Consider the following 21,943-nt stretch of genomic DNA (forward strand, 5'->3'; position numbering starts at 1 on the left):
TATAGGTATTCAAGAAGCTGAAGAGAAGGAGAATGGAGCAGAAAGCATGTTCAAAGAAATAATAGCAGAGAACTTGCCAAACCTAGGGAAAGAGAAGGAAATATGTGTGGAGGAAGCTTCCAGATCTCCTAGATATGTCAATGTAAAAAGACCTACTGCAAGGCACATAGTAGTAAAACTGGCAAAAATGAATGACAAAGCAAGAATACTCAGCGTAGCAAGGCAGAAGAAAATAACCTACGAAGGAACCTCTATCAGGCTTTCAGCAGATTTCTCTGCAGAAACCTTACAAGCTAGGAGAGAATGGAATGACGTGTTCAAAACTTTAAAAGATAAAAATCTTCAGCCAAGAATACTCTATCCAGCAAAAATATCCTTCAGATATGAGGGAGAAATTAAATCTTTCCCAGACAAACAAAAGCTAAGGGAATTCATAGCCACAAGACCCCGCCTACAAGAAATCCTCAAGAAGGCCCTCATACATGAAAAAAGAAAAAAAGGTAGAAAGGGGTCACAAAACACAGAGTAAGGAGATAAATAGATAGACAGAATCAGAATAGGATAGCAGATATTCAACTATAGCATTAGGCTAAAGGGAAGGAAATCCAACAATTTTCTGCCTTCAGGAAACACATCTCAACTCCAATGACAAACACAGGCTCACAGTGAAGGGATGGAAGATGATACTTCAAGCTAATTGCAAACAAAAGAAAGCAGGTGTTGCAATACTTATATCAGACAAAAGAGACTTCAAGATAAGGCAATTAAAGAGAGACAAAGAGGGGCAGTATATAATGATCACAGGGACACTCCACCAAGAAGCAATAACACTTATAAATATCTATGCACCCAACAGAGGAGGACCAAATTTCATAAAGCAACTATTAACAAACCTAAAAGAAGATATTAATAATGACACAATAATAGTAGGGGACCTCAATACTCCACTCATATCAATGGATAGATCATACAGACAGAAAATCAACAAGGAAACAGTGGAATTAAATGGAAAGCTAAACCAGTTGGACTTAATACACATATATAGAGTACTCCATCCAAAAACAGCAGGATACACATTCTTCTCAAGTGCGCATGGAACATTCTCAAGGATAGATCATATGTTCAGAAACAAGGCAAGCCTCTATAAATTTTAAAAAATTGAAATAATAACAAGCATCTTTTCTGATCATAATGTTATAAAGCTAGAAATTCATTACAAGAAAAAAGCTGAGAAAGAGACAAAGATGTGGAGACTAAACAATACGCTATTGAACAAGCAATGGATCATTGAAGAAATTAAAGGGGAAATCAAAAACTATCTGGAAACAAATGAAAATGATAACATACCATACCAACTCATATGGGATGCAGCAAAAGCCATATTAAGAGGGAAATTCATCGCAATATAGGCACACTTTAACAAACAAGAAAAGTCCCAAATAAGCAATCTCAAATTACACCTAACTGAATTAGAAAAAGAAGAACAAACAAAGCCCAAGTCAGCAGAAGGAGAGAAATAATAAAAATCAGAGCAGAAATAAATCCTATTGAAACAAAAAAGGCACTAGAAAGGATCAAAGAAACAAAGAGCTGGTTCTTTGAGAAGACAAATAAAATTGAAAACCCCCTAGCAAGACTTACAAAGAAAAGAAGAGAGAAAGCTCAAATAAATAATATTAGAAATGAAAGAGGAGAAATAACAACAGACTCCACAGAAATACAATGGATCATAAGAGAATACTAAGAAAAACTATACGCCAACAAAACAGATAATGTAGAGGGAATGGATAAATTCTTAGACTCTTACAACCTCCCAAAGCTGAGTCAAGAAGAAGCAGACAATCTGAATAGACCAATCACAAGGAAAGAGATTGAAACAGCAATCAAAAGCATCCCAAAGAATAAAACCCCAGGGCTAGATGGCTTTCCTGGGGAATTCTACCAAACTTTCAGAGAGGATTTAATACCTATCCTTTTCAAACGATTCCAAAAAATTAGGGAGGATGGAACACTTCCTAACACATTCTACAAGGCCAACACTGATACCAAAGCCTGACAAGGACAGCACGAAAAAGGAGAACTACAGGCCAATATTGCTGATGAACGTAGATGCAAAAATTCTCAACAAAATTTTGGCAACCAGAATTTAGCAATACATCAAAAGGATCATACATTACAATCAAGTGGGATTCATACCAGGGACACAGGGATGGTTCAACTTCCGCAAATCAATAAACGTGATACACCACATCAACAAATTGAGGAATAAAAACCACATGATCATCTCAATAGATGCAGAGGAAGCAGTTGACAAGATCCAACAGCTATTTATGATAAAAACTCTTAACAAAATGGGGATAGAAGGGAGCTACCTCAACATAATAAAGGCCATATATGACAAACCCACATCCAACATCATACTCAATGGGCAAAAACTGAGCACCATCCCCCTGAGAACAGGAACAAGACAAGGATGCCCACTATCACCACTCTTATTCAATATCGTACTGGAGGTTTTGGCCAGAGCAATTAGGCAAGAGAAAGGAATAAAAGGAATCCAAATAGGGAGTGAAGAAGTGAAGCTCTTGCTGTTTGCAGATGACATGATCTTACATATAGAAAACCCCAAAAAATCCATCGGAAAACTAATAGAAATAATTAACAACTACAGTAAAGTTTCAGAGTGCAGAATCAACTTACAAAAATCAGTTGCTTTTCTATACTCTAATAATGAACTCACAGGAAGAGAACTTAAGAATACAATTCCATTTACAATTGCAACTAAAAGAATAAAGTACCTAGGACTAAATTTAACCAAGGAGATGAAGGACTTATACAAAGAAAACTATAAGACATTACTGAGAGAAATTGATAATTAAAGAAATGGGAAGAGATTCCTTGCGTCTGGATTGGAAAAATAAACATAGTTAAAATGTCCATACTACCCAAAGCAATCTACAGATTCAATGCAATCTCTATCAGAATCCGAATGACATTCTTCACAGAAATAGAGCAAAGAATCCTAACATTCATGTGGGGAAACCAAAGACCCTGAATTGCTAAGGCAGTCCTGAGAAAAAAGAACAAAGTTGGAGGTATCACAATCCCTGACTTCAAAATGTACTACAAAGCCATAGTGACCAAAACGGCATGGTACTGATACAAAAACAGGCACACAGATCAATGGAACAGAATTGAAAGCCCAGAAATAAAACCACACATCTATGGACAGCTAATCTTTGACAAAGGAGCTGAGGGCATACAATGGAGAAAAGAAAGTCTTTTCAACAAATGGTGCTGGGAAAACTGGAAAGCCACATGTAAAAGAATGAAAATTGACCATTCTTTCTCACCATTCACCAAAATAAACTCAAAATGGATCAAAGACCTAAAGCTGAGACCTGAAACCATAAGGCTTCTAGAAGAAAACGTAGGCAGTACACTCTTTGACATCAATATTAAAAGGATATTTTCGGACACCATGTCTTCTCAGACAAGGGAAGCAATAGAAAGAATAAACAAATGGGACTTCATCAGACTAAAGAGCTTCTTCAAGGCAAATGAAAACAGGGTTGAAACAAAAACACAACCCACTAACTGGGAAAAAATATTTGCAAGTCATACATCTGACAAAGGCTTAATATCCATAATATATAAAGAACTCACGCAACTCAACAACAAAAAAATCAAACAACTCAATCAAAAAATGGGCAGGAGACATGAACAGACATTTCTCAAAAGAAGATATACGGATGGCCAATAGGCACATGAAAAGATGTTCATCATCACTGATCATCAGGGAAATGCAAATCATAACCACACTAAGATATCACCTTACACCAATTAGAATGACAAAAATATCTAAAACTAATAGTAACAAATGTTGGAGAGGTTGTGGAGAAAAAGGAACCCTCATCCACTGCTGGTGGGAATGCAAACTGGTGCAGCCACTATGGAAAACAGTATGGAGATTCCTCAAAAAGTTAAAAATAGAACTACCATACAACCCAGCTATCCTACTACTGGGTATCTACCCAAAGAGCTTGAAGTCAGCAATTCCAAAAGTCCTATGCACCCCAATGTTCATTGCAGCATTATTTACAATACCCAACATGTGGAAGCAACCTAAGTGCCCATCAATGGATGATTGGATAAAGAAGATGTGATATATATATACAATGGAATACTACTCAGCCATAAAACAGAACAAAATCGTCCCATTTGCAACAACATGGATGGACCTTGAGGGAATTATGTTAAGTGAAATAAGTCAGACATAGAGGGACAATCTCTGTATGACTCCACTCATATGAAGAATTTAAAAATGCAGACAAAGAGAACAGATTAGTGCCTACCAGGGGAAAGATGGGGTGGGGAGTAGGCACAAAGGGTGAAGGGGTGCACTTACAACACGACTGACAAACAATAATGCACAACTGAAATTTCACAAGATTGTAACCTATCATTAACTCAATAAAAATTTAAAAGAAAACAAAAAACAGGCACACAGATCAATGGAACAGAACTGAAAGCCCAGAAATAAAACCACACACCTACGGACAGCTAATCTTCGACAAAGGTGCTAAGAACATACAGCGGAGAAAAGATAGTCTCTTCAATAAATGGTGTTGGGAAAACTGGACAGCCACATGCAAAAGAATGAAGGTAGACCGCTATCTCACACCATACACAAAAATAAACTCAAAATGAATAAAAGACTTGAAGATATGTCCTGAAACAATAAAACTCCTGGAAGATAATATTGGTAGTACACTCTGACATTGAACTAAAAAGAATCTTTTCAAATACATGGCCTCTCAGACAAGGGAGACAAAAGAAAAAATGAATAAGTGGGAATTCATCAGACTAAAGAGCTTCTGCAAGGCAGAAGAAACTAGATCAAAACAAAGAGACAACCTACCAATTGGGAGAAAATATTTGCAAATCATATATTTGACAAGGGGTTAATCGCCATATCATATAAGGAACTCACACAGCTGAACAATAAGAAAGCAAACAACCTGATCAAAAAGTGGGCAGAGGATATGAACAGACATTTTTCCAAAGAAGATATACAGATGGCCAATAAACACATGAAAAGATGTTCAACATCACTAATCATCAGGGAAATGCAAGTCAAAACTGCACTAAGATACCACCTTATGCCTGTTAAAATGGCTATAATCACTAAGACTAAAAATAACAAATGTTGGAGAGAGTGGAGAGAAGGGAACCCTCACATGCTGCTGGTGGGAATGCAAACTGGTGCAGCCACTATGGAAAACAGTATGGAGATTCCACAAAAACTAAAAATAGAATTACCATAAGACCCAGCTATCCCACTACTGGGTATTTACCCGAACAACTTGAAATCAACAATCCAAAGTGACATATGCACCCCTATGTTCATTGCAGCACTATTCACAATAGCCAAGACATGGAAACTATCCAAGTGCCCACTGACTGATGATTAGATAAAGAAGATGTGGTGTATATATATACAATGGAAGACTACTCAGCCAGAAAAAAAGACAAATTCATCCCATTTGCAATAACATGGATGGACCTAGAGGGAATTATGCTAAGTGAAATAAGCCAGACTGAGAAAGACAAACATCAGATGATTTCACTCATATGTGGAATATAAACAAGTACATGGACAAAGAAAACGGTTCAGTGGTTACCAGGGGAAGGGGGTTGGAGGATAGGGGGTGGGCACAGGGGGTGAAGGGGAGCATTTATGTGGTGACAGTCAAGAAATAATGTACCACTGAAATCTCATATCAATGTAAACTATTATAAACTCAATAAAATAAATTTTTTAATAAAAAACCCAGTTAAACCCTCAGAGCCCACCAGAGTGCTGAACTCCAGGGAACTCAAACCCCTTCTCCAACAAACAACCTGATGCGGCTGTGGAGCTGAGCTGAAGCTCACGTGGTCGGGGTTTATGGTTAAGCCTTTAGGAGAGACTTGTCACTGTCTGTGGCTGCTGAGCCCCAATGACCCCTTAGTACTCCTCAGATGCTGTCACTGCCCTGCTCGGCCACGGCCCTGCTGGGCCCCAGGCCCTCGACCCGCACCTCACCTGGGCCCTCTCCAGCCTCCCACTGCCCCGCTCCACCTGAACCTTGTTCTGATGTCCGGGAGCTCCCATCTCATCTAAAGCCTGCCTGCCTGTGACCACAGGTCATAAACCACGCCCTGCTGGGCAACCGGAGGGCCATCGCCCAGCTGTTTGTCAATCTGATGGAGGCCACGCTACAGCAGGAGCTCGAGAGCCGCTGCCGCTGGCAGGGCCTGGTTGATGCCTGGAAGGCCCTCAAGAAGGAGGCCCTAGTGCAGAATTTCAGGTCAGTGGCTGCCCACACTGCCGACAGCAGAAGGATGACATCCTCCTTCTCTTTTTTGTCATTACTTTAAAATGCCATTGTTTTTCTGGTGGTTAAAGTAATGTGTGCTCCTTTTTAAAAGTTAAAATAGATAAAAGTTTAAAGAAGAAATTAAAAATCACCACTAATCCCTCACCACAATGAGAAGCACAGCTGATATGTTGGTATATTTTCTCCCAGGCTTTTTTAGACCCAGACTGCATATGTACATTTGTATCTTATTTTCTTCATAAACATTATGGCATAAGCATTTTCTGAGAACCGTACAAGTTGTATGAAACATTAGTCTGATTATCTGCCCAATTTCCATTCTTTACAATAGAAGAAAACATACAACCCTGTGTTACTGGGCCAAGGCACACAGCTGTCCCTCAGGCGTGGACACTCGCCTCCCTCCAGGAGCAACTTCCACCCACGGAAGGGACTGAAGAGAGGGCCCACCCCCACGCTTCCCCCGCCAGGGGGCACTTTTGTTAATACTGACACAAGGGTCCTGGAACTTTTGGCCAACAAGTAAGACTTTCTTTAGCTAAGAAAGCGATGCCTTGGGCCAAGATGTCTGAGGACACTAAAGAGTGTCTGTCTGTCTACACTGCGGGTCTGTGGGTAGGAGGCCAGCCTGTGCATCTGCATTTCTGGATGGAGAGCACCAGAGTCTGACACTGGGGATGAAGGAAAGTGTGCCGGGACCTGGCCCCACCTCTGCTTTCCCTGTGGCCTTGATCAAGCGCTTGAACATTCGGAGCCTTCCTCTCCCAGTGTAAAAGGGGTACCGTAAGGGACCAGTGATGGGTTTCCATGATGACCCAGAGGACGCTGTATGGAAAGTGCTGGGTCTGGGTCTGGACCTGGGGGGTTGTTACAAACGTCAGTAATCATCCACAGCGATGGCAGGAGCCGACATTTACTGGGCGTTTCCCACAAGCCAGTTACGGCGCTAAGGGTTTTGCTTGTAATGTCTTGCTGAGTCCTCACAGGGACCAGATGAGGAAGGTACTAGCATTAGCTCCATTACAGAAGAGGAAACCGAGCTTCAGAGGAGGAGAGTGACTTGCCCAAGGTCACAGAGCCACAGGTGGCAGTCAGGACCCACACCTGCTCTTAGTGCCAGAGCCTCACTGGCAGTCCCTCGCTTCTTCTCTCCCCACTTCTCCCTCCCTCCCTCCCTCCCTCCCTTCCCTCCTTTCCTGTGTGTCCCAGAGGCCCAGGATGGGGAGGAAGGGCTGGGAGTGGTGTGAGGGTGCTGGGGTTCTGAACATTCTTACCATGGGTCTCACCTCTGCTCTCCCACCTGCCCTGCCCCTCCTCTCCTCTCCTCTCCATGGCGCCACCGTGTGTGGACACCAGTGAGTTCATGGCCAGTGAGAGGATCCAGGCTCCTCCAGCCGTGAAGAACGAGCTGGAGAGCATGCTGAAGAACCAGGAGGCCCTGCAGCGCAAGCGGCTGGAGCATCTCTGCGCCATCTGGTACAACGGGAGGGGTTGCTGGCGAGGGCACCTTTGGGGGGCCCTGGGGGTGGCACAGTCCTCAGCACTGACCTTTCTCCTGATGTGTCCCCCAGACCAGGCCATCTCCTGGTTCTCTCGTCTGGGGCTGACCACCTGGGCCCATGTTCTGGTTCTCTGGTCTTGGGCTGACCACCTGGGCCCACATTCCAGCCCCAATGACAACAAAGAACGTGACACCTTTGCTACAGAAAGAAGGTGAAGGTGACTGTGCCAAACTTGGAAGGAGGCAATGGCAAGGGGCAAGGTGGGGGCATTGGGGGAGGGAGGGTACTTCCTCCTGAGGGCAGCAGAGTGGCTCCCTCAGCTGTGCAGTTTGCAGGGTGTGTTAGAAGGGTCTGAGGCTGGAGGCTGGAGGTCAGTGAGGAGGCGGCTGCCGTCAGACAGGGGACCTGTTAGAGGCTCTGGACACTCCCCTCAGACCTGGGGCCACCTGGCTCTGATCCCATAATAAGCTCTTTGGCAGGGGGCACACTAAATGTTCTAGACCCTGGAAGCCCACTGCCTGGGGACCCTGTAGCATCCGCTCTGAGCAGCAGGATGGAGCCTGCGTGGTCCTGCAAGGCGGAGATGCTTCCCGTGCTGGGAGATACTCCTCCTCTTCCTGTGCCCCTCGCTGGCCCCTCCCACCCTGGTAACCCTGGGGTGCAGGTTCTTCTTGTCCCCCCACCACAGAGCCTAAGTTCTCCTGGGATACAAATGACAATTAGAGCTCCACAGGGTCTCCCCCACGGTGGGTGCCTCCTGCCCCGTGTGCACCCACGTTTTCATGCAGGCGTAAAATTAACAAGGTGGATAAAAATCTCAGCACCAGGAAAAGTACTTTTGTTGTTTTCTGTAACTCCACTTATTTCTGACTCTGAGCCCCTGATTGTCTTTCTTGGGGCCCCATCCATTGAGGGAAAGTTATGGAGTCTCACTGGATGCTGGGCCTGGTGGTAGGAGTCTGGTCGTCAGTGTTTGGTCCATCCGGGTGCATCTGGGCAACTTCTGCTGCCTCCAAACAGCTGGACTCGGGAATCTTGAGGAGGCTGCTCTGAGCGCCTGCGTGCCCCTGACCAGGCAGCAGTTTCCCTACTGGCTCTTGCAGCTGCTCCCATGATGCCACCAGGAAGCAGGACCCGGCTGCTGCTGCCAGGCATCCGCCATCCTGCTCTGTCCACGCCTCCCCCCAGCCCCTTTCTATTGACAAGGGGAAAGCCCTGGTCCCCAGGATCGTTCTCCTCCCCATGGCTCTCAGCCCACTCCCACAATCGCCTTCTCCTTACCAATGCTCTAGGCTCTCCTAAGAACTTAGACTTTGAAAACAAAAGCCAGAGAGATTTCTAGGCTGCTGTCTTTTCTGCCCCACCACACCCCCTGCCCAGGCAGTGAACGTGGAGCTGGCTGGCTACCTGCCTGATGGAGGGAGAGACAGGGCTGAACACAGGGGGAAAATGCAGGCATCGACGCTCTGGCCACAGCTGGGAGACACTGTGCGGTGGCAGTGTCTGCAGGCAGAGCGTGGAGCTAGTGGGTGATGTGCGCTGGCCTGGAGAAAGGTGGGGCGGCTCTGTGAAATCAGAGGCATGAGTGCATGTTTACAGGACCCAGTAGCTCCTTACGTGGGAGTACGTAAAGGGTGAGGTCAGGGCACAATTCTAGCTTCCAGAGGTGCATACTGTGAACACAAGGCTTGAACGTGCAACTTAAAGGTCAAGTTGCAAAGCCTTGATCATAGAATTCCCATGAGCGTCAAGAATGAAGCTTTGCGTTTGTGGTTTGTTTGTGCAAGGAGGTCTTGACAGAGTCGCAAAACACACTGTGTAGACACCCACCTATTTCTCCTGGACCTGTCAGGCAGCCAGGGAGCCTTCTAACCAAGCCCAGGAGCTGTCCCAGGAAACTGCCCCACGTGGGATCACAGGGAGTCCCTCCTCCGGAAAGCCCAGAGCCCTGGACCGGCGGGGGCCTTGCTTCTGCTCATGCACAGGCCCTGCTGCAGGCTTGTGGGCGATGATGGCAGAGGGCTGGGGAGTCTTGCTAAGATTCCCAGGGCCCGAGAGGGCATTATCCAAAGGCCGGGGAGAATCCCCATGGATTTTCTCGGACCCAGCAAGTATAAATGCATATAATTTTAAAATAAATTTTAAAAATACAATTTGTATTTTGGAGTGATGTTAGATTTACAGAAAAATTACAAAAATAGCACAAAGAATTCCTGTATACCCCTCACCCAATTTCCTCTAAAGTTGTGATCTTCCATTATCACTGGACATTTGTCAAAACTAAGAAGTTAACTTTGATGCATTCCCATTAAATAAATATCAGACTTTTTCTGATTTTACCAGTTTTTCCACTAATGTCCTTTTCCTGTTCCAGGACCCGGTCCAGGATACCACACTGCATTTAGTACTACACAGTGTTGCTCTTTACTGTCCCACCATAAGTAGGGTGCCCAAGACCATCCTGGGGTGCACGTCTTGTCCTGGCATAATCATTAATAGCCCCTGCACTTTCACTGTCAAAAACGCCCTGGTTTGGATAATAAACTACACGGTCCCCCTAGCCTTACACATCTTTCCACATCGTTAAACACTACCCAAAACATGGGGGCTTAAAACACATTTCCTGTTTCTCCTGATTCTGTGGGCCAGCTGGGCAGTCCCCCTGGTCTGGGCGGGCTTGGCTGGGGCTGGGTGGCCCAGGACGGCCTCACGCCCCTGTCTGGAGCCGGGACTGGGGCAGCTGGGGCTTCTCTGCACTCGCTCTCAGCCTCCAGGAGCTCACCCAGCTCACAGGCACGGGGACGGCAGAAGAGCTCCCGGCGGCAAACCAGGGTGAATGGGATGCCTGAGCCCCTCCGAGCCTCCGCTGGGTCACGTTGCTGATGTCCCATCAGCCAAGGCCAGTGTCACAGCCAAGCCCAGATCCGGGGATGAGAAACAGACCCCACCTCGCAGTGGGAGGAGCTAATGATACGTGACCATTTTCCGTCTGCCACACTGTGTAGTTTATTTAGACAATTCCCTATTGTTGGATATGAGGTTGTTTATGTATTCTGTGTGTGTGTTTATAAACAGTGCTAAGTGACCGACTTAATGCATAAACTTCATATGCGTTTTATATTGTTTTCTCAGATTGGGTTCCCAGAAGGGGTTTCCTTGTTCGTGACGTGAACCGTTTGTTTTTTCCCTTGAGAAAAATTCAGTTTTATTTCCTAAGTACCAGACTCATGGATATTAAATAGGCCTTTCCATGGGGCATGTTTTTCAACACCAGGAAACCCCCAGCGAGTCACTGTGTATCTTCGGTATTTGGGTCGATCCGACTCTGGAGCCGTGTTCCTCGAAGGTGCTGCCAGTTCGGGTAGTGAACGGTTATTCAAGCTTGGTGACTTGTCACATCTTCCCTCCCCAGTGACCTTCTGCCTCCCGGTTACAGCAGAGCTCAGCTGGCCGAATGGCGTTCCTCTCTCAACTCCCTGAACAAGCACCTCGGTGAGTGAGGTCTGGGGCTCCCATTCGGGTCTCTCCAGCTCTGTTCGCTTGGGAGCTTTGTAGCAGCGCCAGCAGCCAGTCAGCTGGTTACGTGAGCGTCTGTTGTGAACACGGGAGTGGGTGGCAAGGCTGTCCTGGGGAAGCAGGGAGGCATGTAGACGGAGAGTGAGCCCAGGGGGTTCACATCCACCCTCCAGGACTCGGCCTGGCAGAGCTCCTCCTCCCTCCCACCACCTCGCAGTCATTGCCCAGCCGGCAGCCCCGCCAGCCACACACTCTGACCCCTGACTCTTGACCCAGCATGGAGCCAGAGGGACAGTTCCAATGACCCTTTGTGAGGACAGGTGAGGGGCCAGGCCCTGGGCATGTGAGGTTAAAGTCTTACAGTCAGGGAGAGGTGGGTGTGACGCCCAGCTCTGTGCTGTCCCAGCTCTGCGACCTTGGGGAAGTCGCAGCTTCTCATGGCCTCGAACTCCTCCTCTGTACAATAGGGATTTCAAGAGGAACAATAAAGGTACCTACCCTGTGGGGTTCATGTGAGAATTACATGCAATCCTGCGATCCAGGCATAATTCAGTGCCTGGCTTACACAGAGAGCGCTCAGTAATAAATGGTAGTGTTTAAAAATGCTCTAAGTCAAGGGTTCTCAAACTCCTGTCCCTGGGCCAATGCCTGTTTGCAAGTTAGTTCCACTGGAACATGGCTATGCTCATTTGTTACATGTTGTTTCTGGCTGCTTCTGCTCTACAACAGCAGAAATGAGGAGTGGTGGCAGAGACATTATGGCCTGCAAAGCTGGAAATATTTGCTATCTAGCCCTTTATAGAAAAAGTTTTCCAAGCCTTGCTGTAGAAGGTATATAATATTTCTATCTCCTTTGAGGCTCACAGCAACCTAGTGAGGTCAGTGGTGTCATTGTCCCCCTGTGATAGAGAAGGACTCGGAAGCACAGAGAGTTGAAGCACCCTGCCCAAGGTCACATAGCTAGTGAAGTGTCACGGCTGGACTTGAGCTGAGTAGCTCAGTTAGTAGTACTCACCATTGCTCCGGGGCTCTCAGGTTTATCATTCCAAAGGTATTACAGTTATATTATATTATAATATCCAGGGCAAGAGCCCCGAGACCCTAAATGATAGCAGTGGCCGCCATTCACCAGGTACCCCCTAGGGCCAGGTGTGGCACTGGGCCCTGGTAACCAGCAGGGAGGATTGCCCCTTGGGTGCTTCCAGGCCGGAGCAGAAGTCAGACCATGCAGGACGTTACAGCAGGAGTGGGCAGGTGACCCGCATGTATTTGGGGACACAGGTTAAGGCACACAAGACCTTGCCAAGGAAGTGATCATCCAGCTGAAACCGACAAGGCAAGTAGGAGTTAGCCAAGCCCAGGGGTCAGGGGACCTGTTCAAGCAGAAAGACCAGCACGTGGGGAGGCTCAGAGGCAAGACAGCTGGGCCTTCGGGGAAAGGAGAAGGTGGCAGGGAGGCCAGAAGATGCTGAGGGCCAGGCTGTGCCGGCCGCGTGGCCATGTGGAGGAGGCTGCACTTTATCCTGAGGGCACTGGGGACCCAGTGGAAGGTGCTGAGCTGGGAGTGATGAGGTTAGAGGGGGACAATCAGAGGGGCACAGGAGGGAAGCACAGACACCCCAGGGGCGTCCATCACAGCGACTTCACTGGAAGGATGGGGGTGTGCTGGCCTATGAAGCGGCCCTGGAGATGGGAGAAAGCAGCTTCAGCGCTGCTCCTTGCCAGTGCCACTGCCTGTCTAACCTCCCGCACGTCCCCACTGCCGTTCACCCTGCCTTCCTCCCCAGCCCTTGTCCAAGAACAACTACCACAATCTCTGTGTGGTCTTCCAGTTTCCAGAACTTATTGTAGACACCAAGGGTCACACTAGTTGATCATAACTGGGAAACAATAGGGAGAGGGAAGAGGAGAAATCAGTCAATGCATCCACGAGCTTCTGCGTGTTCTGCTAGTCCAGTCGCTTCTTAAGGAATTAACCGCAGAATGACCTGTAAACGCTCGTTCAGTTTGCACACTTGCCACTGTTGTACGACTTGGTCCAACTCTCCAAAGAGAATCTCACCAGCCTTGAATCTGAGCCAAGAATCAAGTCAGAGTGGATTTGTAACAGCTGAAGATGACTCCCCATTTGAGGGCCTTATCTTGGGGTGTCGGGGCCCCCTGTGAGGAGGGAGCCCTGATCTGAGTGGGGACCATCTCACTTAAGTACCACGCTGCTGAGGCGCCTTGCTGGGGAGAAGCTCTTCCCTCAGCACCGGGGAAGCTCCTCCTGCTGGTGCGCCCTCTTCCTGCTGGAAGAGCAACTGACATGTCTGTTTCTGCCCATGAGACGCCTACCACGTGGACTGTATGATGCGTGTCCGCCTGCAGTATGAGAAGACGTGGCAGGAGTGCCTGGCCCACATGCAGAAGTGCAAGGTGGGTGCCCCTCCTGGCGGCCAGAGAAGAGGGTCAAAGGGCAGCGGCCTGGTGTCCCGTCCCTGGCCTGCCCCTGCCCCTCTCCAGCCTGGATCCTCTCCTTCCTCACGTGCCCTGGCCCTCACTGGCCCCTGGGCATCCTGAAGCTGTCCCTCTGCCGGGACCCCTTCCTCCCCAGCTATTCCCACCCATCCCTCGGGTTGTAGCCCCACATGGCCTCCTCCAAGAAGCCTTCCCTGATCCCACAGAGGAAGGTATACACTCTCTGATCACCTCAGAATTCCCCTTTACTCTCTGTTTCACTCACAGCACTTGACATTATTTGCTCAGAGGAGGTCGTGTCATGGGGGTTGTTTAGGCACCCCCCGCCCCCGCCACGCCCCGCCCCCCTGTCTACCCCCCTGCCGCCTCTGCGCCGAGACCGCGAGTTCACTCCCAAACCCCTCTACGGAGTGCCTGGTTTTCTGGGGCTCAAGGAAATATTGTGTCAAACTGCCACTCCCCAGCTCCTTGTTCAGATGAAAAACCCAGAGAAGCCTAACCCTTCTGGGGACGGTTTGACCCGCGCCCTGGCCCCGGGAGTCGGGGACTCGGCGGCCCTCAGCCGCCCTCGGCCGGCTCCGCCCCGCTGGGCTCTGGGGCGCAGGTTGTGCCAGCCGCGGGCTCGCGCTCCCAGGGACCTAGGATGTTCTCGGACTTGGGGGCCGGCCCCGCCTGGGGACGAGACGACCACGTTTGCAGAAGGCCGGGGGCTGCCATTTGCCCTGAGCCTCTCGGTCAGCTCTTGGGGGCGTCAGACCTCAGCGGTAGAGCCCGGAAGGAGGGGAGGGAACCGCCCGGGGGCCTCCCCAGGACCCCGCCCCGGGCTCCCCGCCCCTCCTGCGCTGCCCGGGCTCCCCCTGTGCTGCCGCCTGAGCTGGACTCGCTGCCCTTTGTGGGGCACAGGCGGGGACGGTGCTGAGGTCGTCCCGTACCCAGGGGCGCAGGAAGCCTGACCCAGGGCACCTGGTCCTCCTGTTGGGCAGCACTGGAAGTACACAGCTGTAGACACGTCTTTAATTTGGGGGAGGTTGGTTTATGTGAGATGTTGGTGCATAAACCAAGGCTTTCCTAATAAAGAGAGCCCGCTTTCCAGTTGGCATAACTCACAGTTACAGGGAAGGGGAGCCCTGTCTGACTGACAGCAGCCCCGAGACCGTCTAGGATGGCGGTTTATGCTGTAGGCTCTGCAGTGGGAGCCCTCTGAGTTCAGATCCAGGCCCCACCACTTGCCAGGTGTGTGGCCTCCAGCAAGTCCCTTCACTTCTCTGAGCCTGGGTTTCCTTCCTTGTCAAACGGGGCTAATGAGAACACTGCTGGGGGATTCAGTGAGACAAGGGGGCAGCACGCAGCAGCTGGACACGGTGGATGCACCACAAAGCTGGACCCTCTCGGCTGCTGTGAGGGTTTCCTCTGAGGCTCTCAGGGATGGGTGGGAGGCAGATCTCGGGGCAGCACCAGGCCCTGAGGTGAAGCCCCACCGGCCCTAAGCCAGTCTCTGCCTTGTCCCCCTCCAGAAGCAGCTACTGGACTGGAAAGCCTTCACGGAGGAGGAGGCAGAGAGCCTGGTGAGCCCGTCCTTCTTGCAGATGGTGGGAGCGCTCCAGAGCAAGGTGGAGGAGGAGCTGGAAGGCCTGGATGTGCGTAGCCGGGGACCCACACAGCTAGGGAGCAGGGCAGGCGTCCCCCGGGCACTGGGCTATGAGGAGAATAGGAGTCTGGGTGCCTCCAACTTTCCTGTCACTAGTGCGTTCATCTCCCTCATCGTGGCCAGCCCCTCTGGAGCAGTCCCTCTGTGCCAGGCACTCCAGGCTCACCCCTGACTCCCCTGCCACACGCTGACACCGGTGCTGAGCAGGAGTCCACGTGAGCAGTCTCGGGCCGTGAGTGCTCCCCGAGCCCTTGCTGAGTCTGAGTTTTTTTCTTTCCTTATTATGTGGAGAATTTTCATCTTTTCACTTAAAGGAAGCACGAAGCACTTTACGGCTTCTCTTTGGCATATCTGAATTTCCAGCGTCACTCCTCTTGCACTTTGGGGCCATTATTAAGTAAACTAAGGGTGACTTGAACACAAGCACTGCGATACCACGACAGTCGATCTGATAACGGAGATGGCTGCTGAGTGACTAATCCGCGAGTGGCGGGTGGTGGGGAGCGTATTCACGTGGCTCCGCTGCGCTGGACCAAGGGACGATGTACTTCCCGGGAGGGACGGAGCGGGAGGGCGTGGGATTTCATCATGCTGCTCAGAATGGTGCACAGTTTGAAACTTATGAGTTGTTTATTTCTGGAACTTTCCATTTAATAAGTTCGGACCATGGTTGACTGTGGGTAACTGAAACCGCAGGAAGTGAAACTGAGGATAAGAGGGGACTACTGTATCTTCTTTCGATTTTTTTAGCCATTTAAAAATGTAAAATCTGTGCTCATTTGGCAGGGCCAAGCCAAAAAGGGCAGAGGGCCACATTTAGCCCACAGGTCAAGTTCGCCAACCCCGACCCCATGAGAGCATAAAACACGTAGATAAAAGGGGAGAGGTGAGGATTTAACAGCAGAGGGTGGTGTTTGGCTCAGATGCTGAACGTCAGGAGCTCCAAAGAAGGAAAGATGCCCCAGGCCGAGATAGTATGGCCACCTGCGTGCCAGGCTGAAGCCTAGGGTTGGTCCTTCCTTCTTCTAGGCCCCAAACTCCTGTCAGTGATTCCAGCGGACATGAGACAGGTCTCGAGATGGGACTTCAGAGTCAGCCAGACCAAAGAGATGACCCTGGGCAGACTAGAAATGCTGCCGCAGAGGTGGGAAGGCCATGAGCTGAGGTGTGGCTGAGAAGATGATCTTGAGGGATGGTGCCCAGGCAGTGACAGCCAGTCCTTGGAGACATGAGGCCTCCACTGGCTGGCGAGGGAGCCCCGTGAGTGGGGCCCTCCTCTTCGCCCTGGGCCAGACGGCTCTCAGGCCCCTTCTCTGGGTTCTGCCTCTGCAGAAATGCTTCGAGGCCCTGGCTAAGCAGACAGAGCAGCAGAGCGCAGACCTCTTCAGCTACTTCCAGGAGGCCGTGCAGCTGTGGGAGGCACATCAGAGCATGCTGTCGGTGCAGGAGCTGGAGCTGGAGAAGAGGATGGAGCAGCAGCGGCAGAAGCACAGCCTGGAGAACCAGGTGTGGCCTCCAGCACCCAGGTAGCCCCCACAGGGGATGAGGGAGGGGCCACAGCCAGACTGTCAGCAGCCCAATGATTCTGCCTGGTGGCCTGTGAACTCAGCCAGCACTCAGATGCAAAATAAATAAGAACTTTGATCAGTACTTCACACCATAAACAAAAATTAACCCCAAATGTATCCTAGACTCAAAGGTAAAACCTCAAGCTGTAAAACTCGAACAGGTGGGGAAATTGAGGCTCACCTTGGTCACGGGGCCGGATGGGAGTAGAAGAAATCTGCCTGAGTCAGACCTGGGCTCTGTGATGGGTCCCTGGATCCAAATGTGTTGTCTGTAAGAGAGTGTGCATGAGAGGCAGACAGACTCGGGGCTCTGGAGCATCTGCCTCTGGCAGTCACCCTGCCCCCACAGGAGATGAGCTGGGCCCCCAGCCACCTGCCTCCACACAGTCCAGGGAGTGGAGGGGGCAAGCTCAGCATCTGATTTCAAGTGTGACTGGTGCGAAGGAGGACAAGGAGCAGGTGCCACGGGAAGGTGTGGCAGGGCCTGCCCAGGGCAGGTGGGTGTAAGGGATGTGTCCCTGAGGAGCCCCATCTGAGCCGGGTCTCCGGAGATGTAAAGTAGACAGAGAAGAACATTGCAGGCAGAGAGAAGAGCCCGGAGGCCCGGAGCAGTGAGAGTCAGGAGGTGGCACACTTGGTGCCCTTGGTAGAGGAGAGTCCTGGGCTTGCCCGGTACCTGCACCTCAGCTCCAGGGGCAGGGTCTCTGCACGTCACTTACACCTGTCAGCTCTGGTAACTCACGTCTGCGTCCTCCTGTTGTGGGGGACTGCCAGGCCCAGGAGGCCCACCTTGACAAGCTCTTGGACCAACTGAGGCAGCAAAGCCATGAGGAAACACTGAAGCTTCACCTGGAAAAGGCCAAAGATTTTCTGGAGAATATGAAATGCAGGTAGGCAGACCAGACCCCAAAAGACAGAAGGGTTGTCCTGGAATCCATATTCAAGGTCAGAGGCGGCCTGCTGAGCAGCCCAGGGGTTGCCCAGCAAGCTCAAGATGCAAATATTGCCTCTAACTTTGGAGGACGTTGGGTCTTTTGCAGCTCTGCTCTCAGCCAGCATAGAAGCTTCTGGGGAGAACTTTGATCTGATAAGTATGTGGAGGGAGGTTTCAAGGCTGTGTAGTTCAGAGGCCAAGAGCATGGGCCCTCCCTCCACCTTTTTAAATTTTAAAACGTACATGCCCTTTGTTAAAGAAAAAAAAGTTAATACAAATGTAGAAATTTTCCCTCACTCCTGCCCAACTCTTCCTTTTTATGGACATATACATTTATATATGTGGATGTGTACACATATATAGGTTTTTAAAATAAAGTTTGGGTCATACTACGCAAATTGTTCTATAACAGCAGATAGATTTCCATTTTTAAATGACGATGTAGAATTCATTAATATGGATGTTTCATAGTGACTAAAACATCCCCTGATTGATTAGCTTTCTAAGATTGGTTTCAATTTCTCCATATTAAAAACAGTTCTCTGTGAACTATCTTGTATCTTTGTGCCTTCGTACAACTGATTCTGTAGGGACCCTTTGCAGACATGGAATTGCACTGCCGGTTGACTGCAGCGCTTAGATTCAAAAGTATAACTTGAGGCAAATAAGTAACCCCTGCACCTTGGTCTTCTTACCTAGGACACAGGTAGAAGTCTGGGCCTTGGGGCATCGGAGGGTCCGACGGGGTGATGGAGGTAAATTCAGAGGACAGGGTAGGACGGTGGACAGGAAATGGGAGCCCATGTTACAACGAGCAGAAAATTCTCTCATGTGTGTTTTCTAAATGTTCTACAAAGAGTATGTGTTCTTTGTATGATCAGAAAAATAGCAAAACAAACCAAGCACTGTTGTGAAGAGAAATGTACACAGCAGCTCTGTGCAGAGCTAAATGCAGATTCCAGCCTGTCTCTGTGAGGTCGGGGGTGCGGCTCTTGGCTGGGGTCTCCCACGCTCAGCAGAACCCCCTTAGACAGTGGTCTCCCCTGCCTACCTCCCAGGTATGAATGTTTTCACGTCCTCCTGACAAAGGAAGTGATGGAGTACGCGGTGATCATACTGAAAGAGCTCAACTCCTACAGCTCCACCCTCAGCCAACATTTCTATGTTCGTGAAATCTTTGAGCAGGTATGGAGAGGGAAACCCAAAACCCAGCCACCCACCGAGAAGCAAGGGGAGAGGGAGATGTCTAGTTCTGATCTGCTGCAACATTGAATGCCTTCTCTACCCTGTGGAGTTAGGATCCGTCAGGATATCGAGGAGTGAGAAGCTGGAAGCTGTCTCTTCCTCAGATGAAAAGAGGTTGAAGGGCTCAGTTCAGGCCTCAAGCTTGAATGGAGTTATAACAATGAGCTGCATTCATCCAACCCACCATTGACACATAACCCCCCCAAATACAACTCTGACCTAGCCACTCTCCTGCTCAAAAGCCCCTCCCCGACTCTGCAGCCCCTACCAGGTCCAACCCACAGTCCCTCCAGGACCCCAGAGGCCCCCACATTGGTTCCTACCTGACTCTCCTGCTTCAGCAAACTCCCTGCTCTCCCTGCATATGCCTCCTGCCCCTGCCGCTCCTCATCCTGCTCCTCTGCTGGGATCCTTCTGTCTCTACACATCCCAAACTCACCCATACTTCCAGTCCCTACCAGTGACAAGTGTTCCATCCTCTCAGCCTGACCCCTCCTCTCATGTGCCTGTCACCTCTCCTCTCTGAACCAGCTTGTACGTTGGTTGCTGTCAAATGCAGGAGTTCACAGCCCCCATGGAAGGTGTTTCCTGAAGGTCAAGTATGCCTTACTTTTATTCAACTTCAGTTGTCCTTAGCACAGCGTCTTGCACAAAATTCAGACCCAGTGAGTGCTCCCTGGGTAAATGCGTGAATACCCAGAGTGTCCTGGTCTGACTCTTCCAGAGTTTGGCTCTTTCCCACACACCCAGCCAGAGTCCTCATGGGCAGAGCTGAAGATGCTTGTGGGTGACGCTGAACCTGGCCAAGGCTTTCCCACATATGTGGGGTCCCCGGCTCCTCATAGAATCCCTCCCCTTGGCAGGGGTCCCTGTTCCAGTGGCTGGTAAATGCTCCCCGTGGCACGTGGGTGGAGGCGGAGCCCAGGCTGTAGGAGAGTGAGCTGCCATCTGCCCTTTGAGCTCAGTCTGGTTGCCTGGGTTAAAGGATCAACGTTGTTATGATCCCCTCGTCACAAAGGAGGACACTGAGCCCCACAGGGTTTAAGGGGCTAGCCCAAGATCACCCAGCTTATAAGGAGCTGGGATTTGATCCCAGACCTGCAAACTCCACAGCCCATGCTGTTATCCATGACACACTACACCCACAATTTCAACCAGAGCCTGTGAAACAGGGAATTTGTAGAGTTAACAAGGGGCCTTTCGGATCGTGTAAATCATGTTCATTCCGTATGTTCGCATCCAGCACTGGGTGCAGCAGACTCCTGCCCCTTTGTTTGCATCCCTCAAATTACACTTTCTTGCTCTTTGCCCCAGATCCCTACCCCAAATGTGCCAGAATGAGATCTTATTCTGTCAACGTCCGCTATGTGATGAAAGGGTTTGGTAGTTTTCTTGGGATTAAGGAACACTGACTCCCTGGATTGGGAACAGTGATCACCCCAGTGAAATAAAGATGAAGAGCCACTTAAGATGTCGAAGGGGAGGGGCGGGTCCTTTTACCTAAAAGAAGAGGTGCCCTTAGGAGCGGCACTCTGGAGGAAGGCAGCACTGCTCACTCAGCGTCCGTGTGTTTCCTTGTAGAACTTGGATGGGGAAGTCATCTTCAAGGTCAGGGAACCAGGTAATACTTTCACAATTCAGGTCTGCTTCTCCCTGATTTCACTCTTGTGCACTGGTGGGCTGGGGAGGCCCCATCTGGGTTCCATTGCTAACCTGCTTTTCCTTGTGCTTTGGGGTTCGTCATCAACAGAAGCACATGAGAAGCGCTTCCAGGAGAGAAGGAGAAAACAAAGGGCTAATGTAGAAATGAGCAAAAGCGGGAAAAGCGCCAGTGGAGGGACAAGTTCCCCCAGGCCAGCAGAAGAGATGGAAGACGAAGAAGATCAAGAAATCGAGTCCTCCACAGCTGAAGAGGTGGCAGCGAGCCAGCAGGAAGAGTCTGTCCTGAGCGCCGAGATGCATGAGTCTAGAGAGGACTCTCCTCTGGGACTGGAAGAAATGCAGCTTGAAAGAGACAGCTACTTAAAGCCCTCCCTGAACCTGGAAAATGGGATGGTTCAAGAAGAGGAGGAGGAGGAGGAGGACAGGGTGGAGGAGGAGAGGGCGAGGGAGGAGGAAGAGGAAGAGTCAGAGGAAAAGGAAGAACGCGAGAGTTTATCTGTGGATGAGGTAGGCCAGCAATGGGTTCATCCCTGGGTGCGGGGAAAGCGTGCTGTGTTGACTGTGTGAACCCTGACACAAGCTGCAGTCCCCACTGGGCTGCATGTAAAGAGTCACAGACGTGTGCACATCTTCTATTCTCGTCAGCAGGGATCCAGTTCCTCTCTCATAGCAGTGCTTTTAAGATTCACCTTCCTCTCCCCACATCCCATCCTGCGCCCTGCTCTGAAGTCATCCCCCAGCTGTGTGGCCTTCCTTGTCCTTCCTGGTCCATGCTCTTTCCCAGCTCCTCTTTATTGTACGGATCAACTCAGCCTCTCCGTTCCTTCTCTCTGCCCATTCTCGGGTTGTGTGACACAAAAGATCCATTTATGAGCTCTCCTTAGAAGGCAGGGATGTGACTCGTGTATTAATAAATCTTGTCCTCAAAACACAAACCCACAGAACAGTAGCTTGAATTCCACACTCATGAATTGCAAAAGTCCCTTTCCCTGTATTGCTGTGGAAGAACTGACATGGGAGACTTC

At 49.7% G+C, this 21,943-nt stretch overlaps 1 protein-coding gene across 15 annotated transcripts in view; it reads left to right on the plus strand.

The window, feature by feature from the left end:
- The window catches only part of LOC100066059 (coiled-coil domain-containing protein 180), an 80,730-nt gene that overhangs the window by 16,731 nt on the left and 42,056 nt on the right, over positions 1–21,943 (plus strand). For 13 of the 15 annotated variants that reach the window (XR_011432506.1, XR_011432505.1, XR_011432503.1 and 10 more), the window contains exons 10-19: positions 6,190–6,353; positions 7,740–7,859; positions 11,298–11,377; positions 13,731–13,819; positions 15,376–15,498; positions 16,842–17,015; positions 17,852–17,967; positions 19,070–19,196; positions 20,838–20,877; positions 21,007–21,425. Coding sequence is in view for 10 of the 15 variants with exons in the window: in XM_070251123.1 (XP_070107224.1) it covers positions 6,190–6,353; positions 7,740–7,859; positions 11,298–11,377; positions 13,731–13,819; positions 15,376–15,498; positions 16,842–17,015; positions 17,852–17,967; positions 19,070–19,196; positions 20,838–20,877; positions 21,007–21,425 (1,452 nt within the window). In the remaining 5 variants the exon portion in view is untranslated. The remainder of the gene's footprint in view (positions 1–6,189; positions 6,354–7,739; positions 7,860–11,297; positions 11,378–13,730; positions 13,820–15,375; positions 15,499–16,841; positions 17,016–17,851; positions 17,968–19,069; positions 19,197–20,837; positions 20,878–21,006; positions 21,426–21,943) is intronic. The other 2 variants (XM_070251130.1, XM_070251129.1) reach the window with 1 other exon arrangement.

This window comes from Equus caballus, chromosome 25 (genome assembly GCF_041296265.1).
Source record: "Equus caballus isolate H_3958 breed thoroughbred chromosome 25, TB-T2T, whole genome shotgun sequence".
Classification (NCBI taxonomy): domain Eukaryota; kingdom Metazoa; phylum Chordata; class Mammalia; order Perissodactyla; family Equidae; genus Equus; species Equus caballus.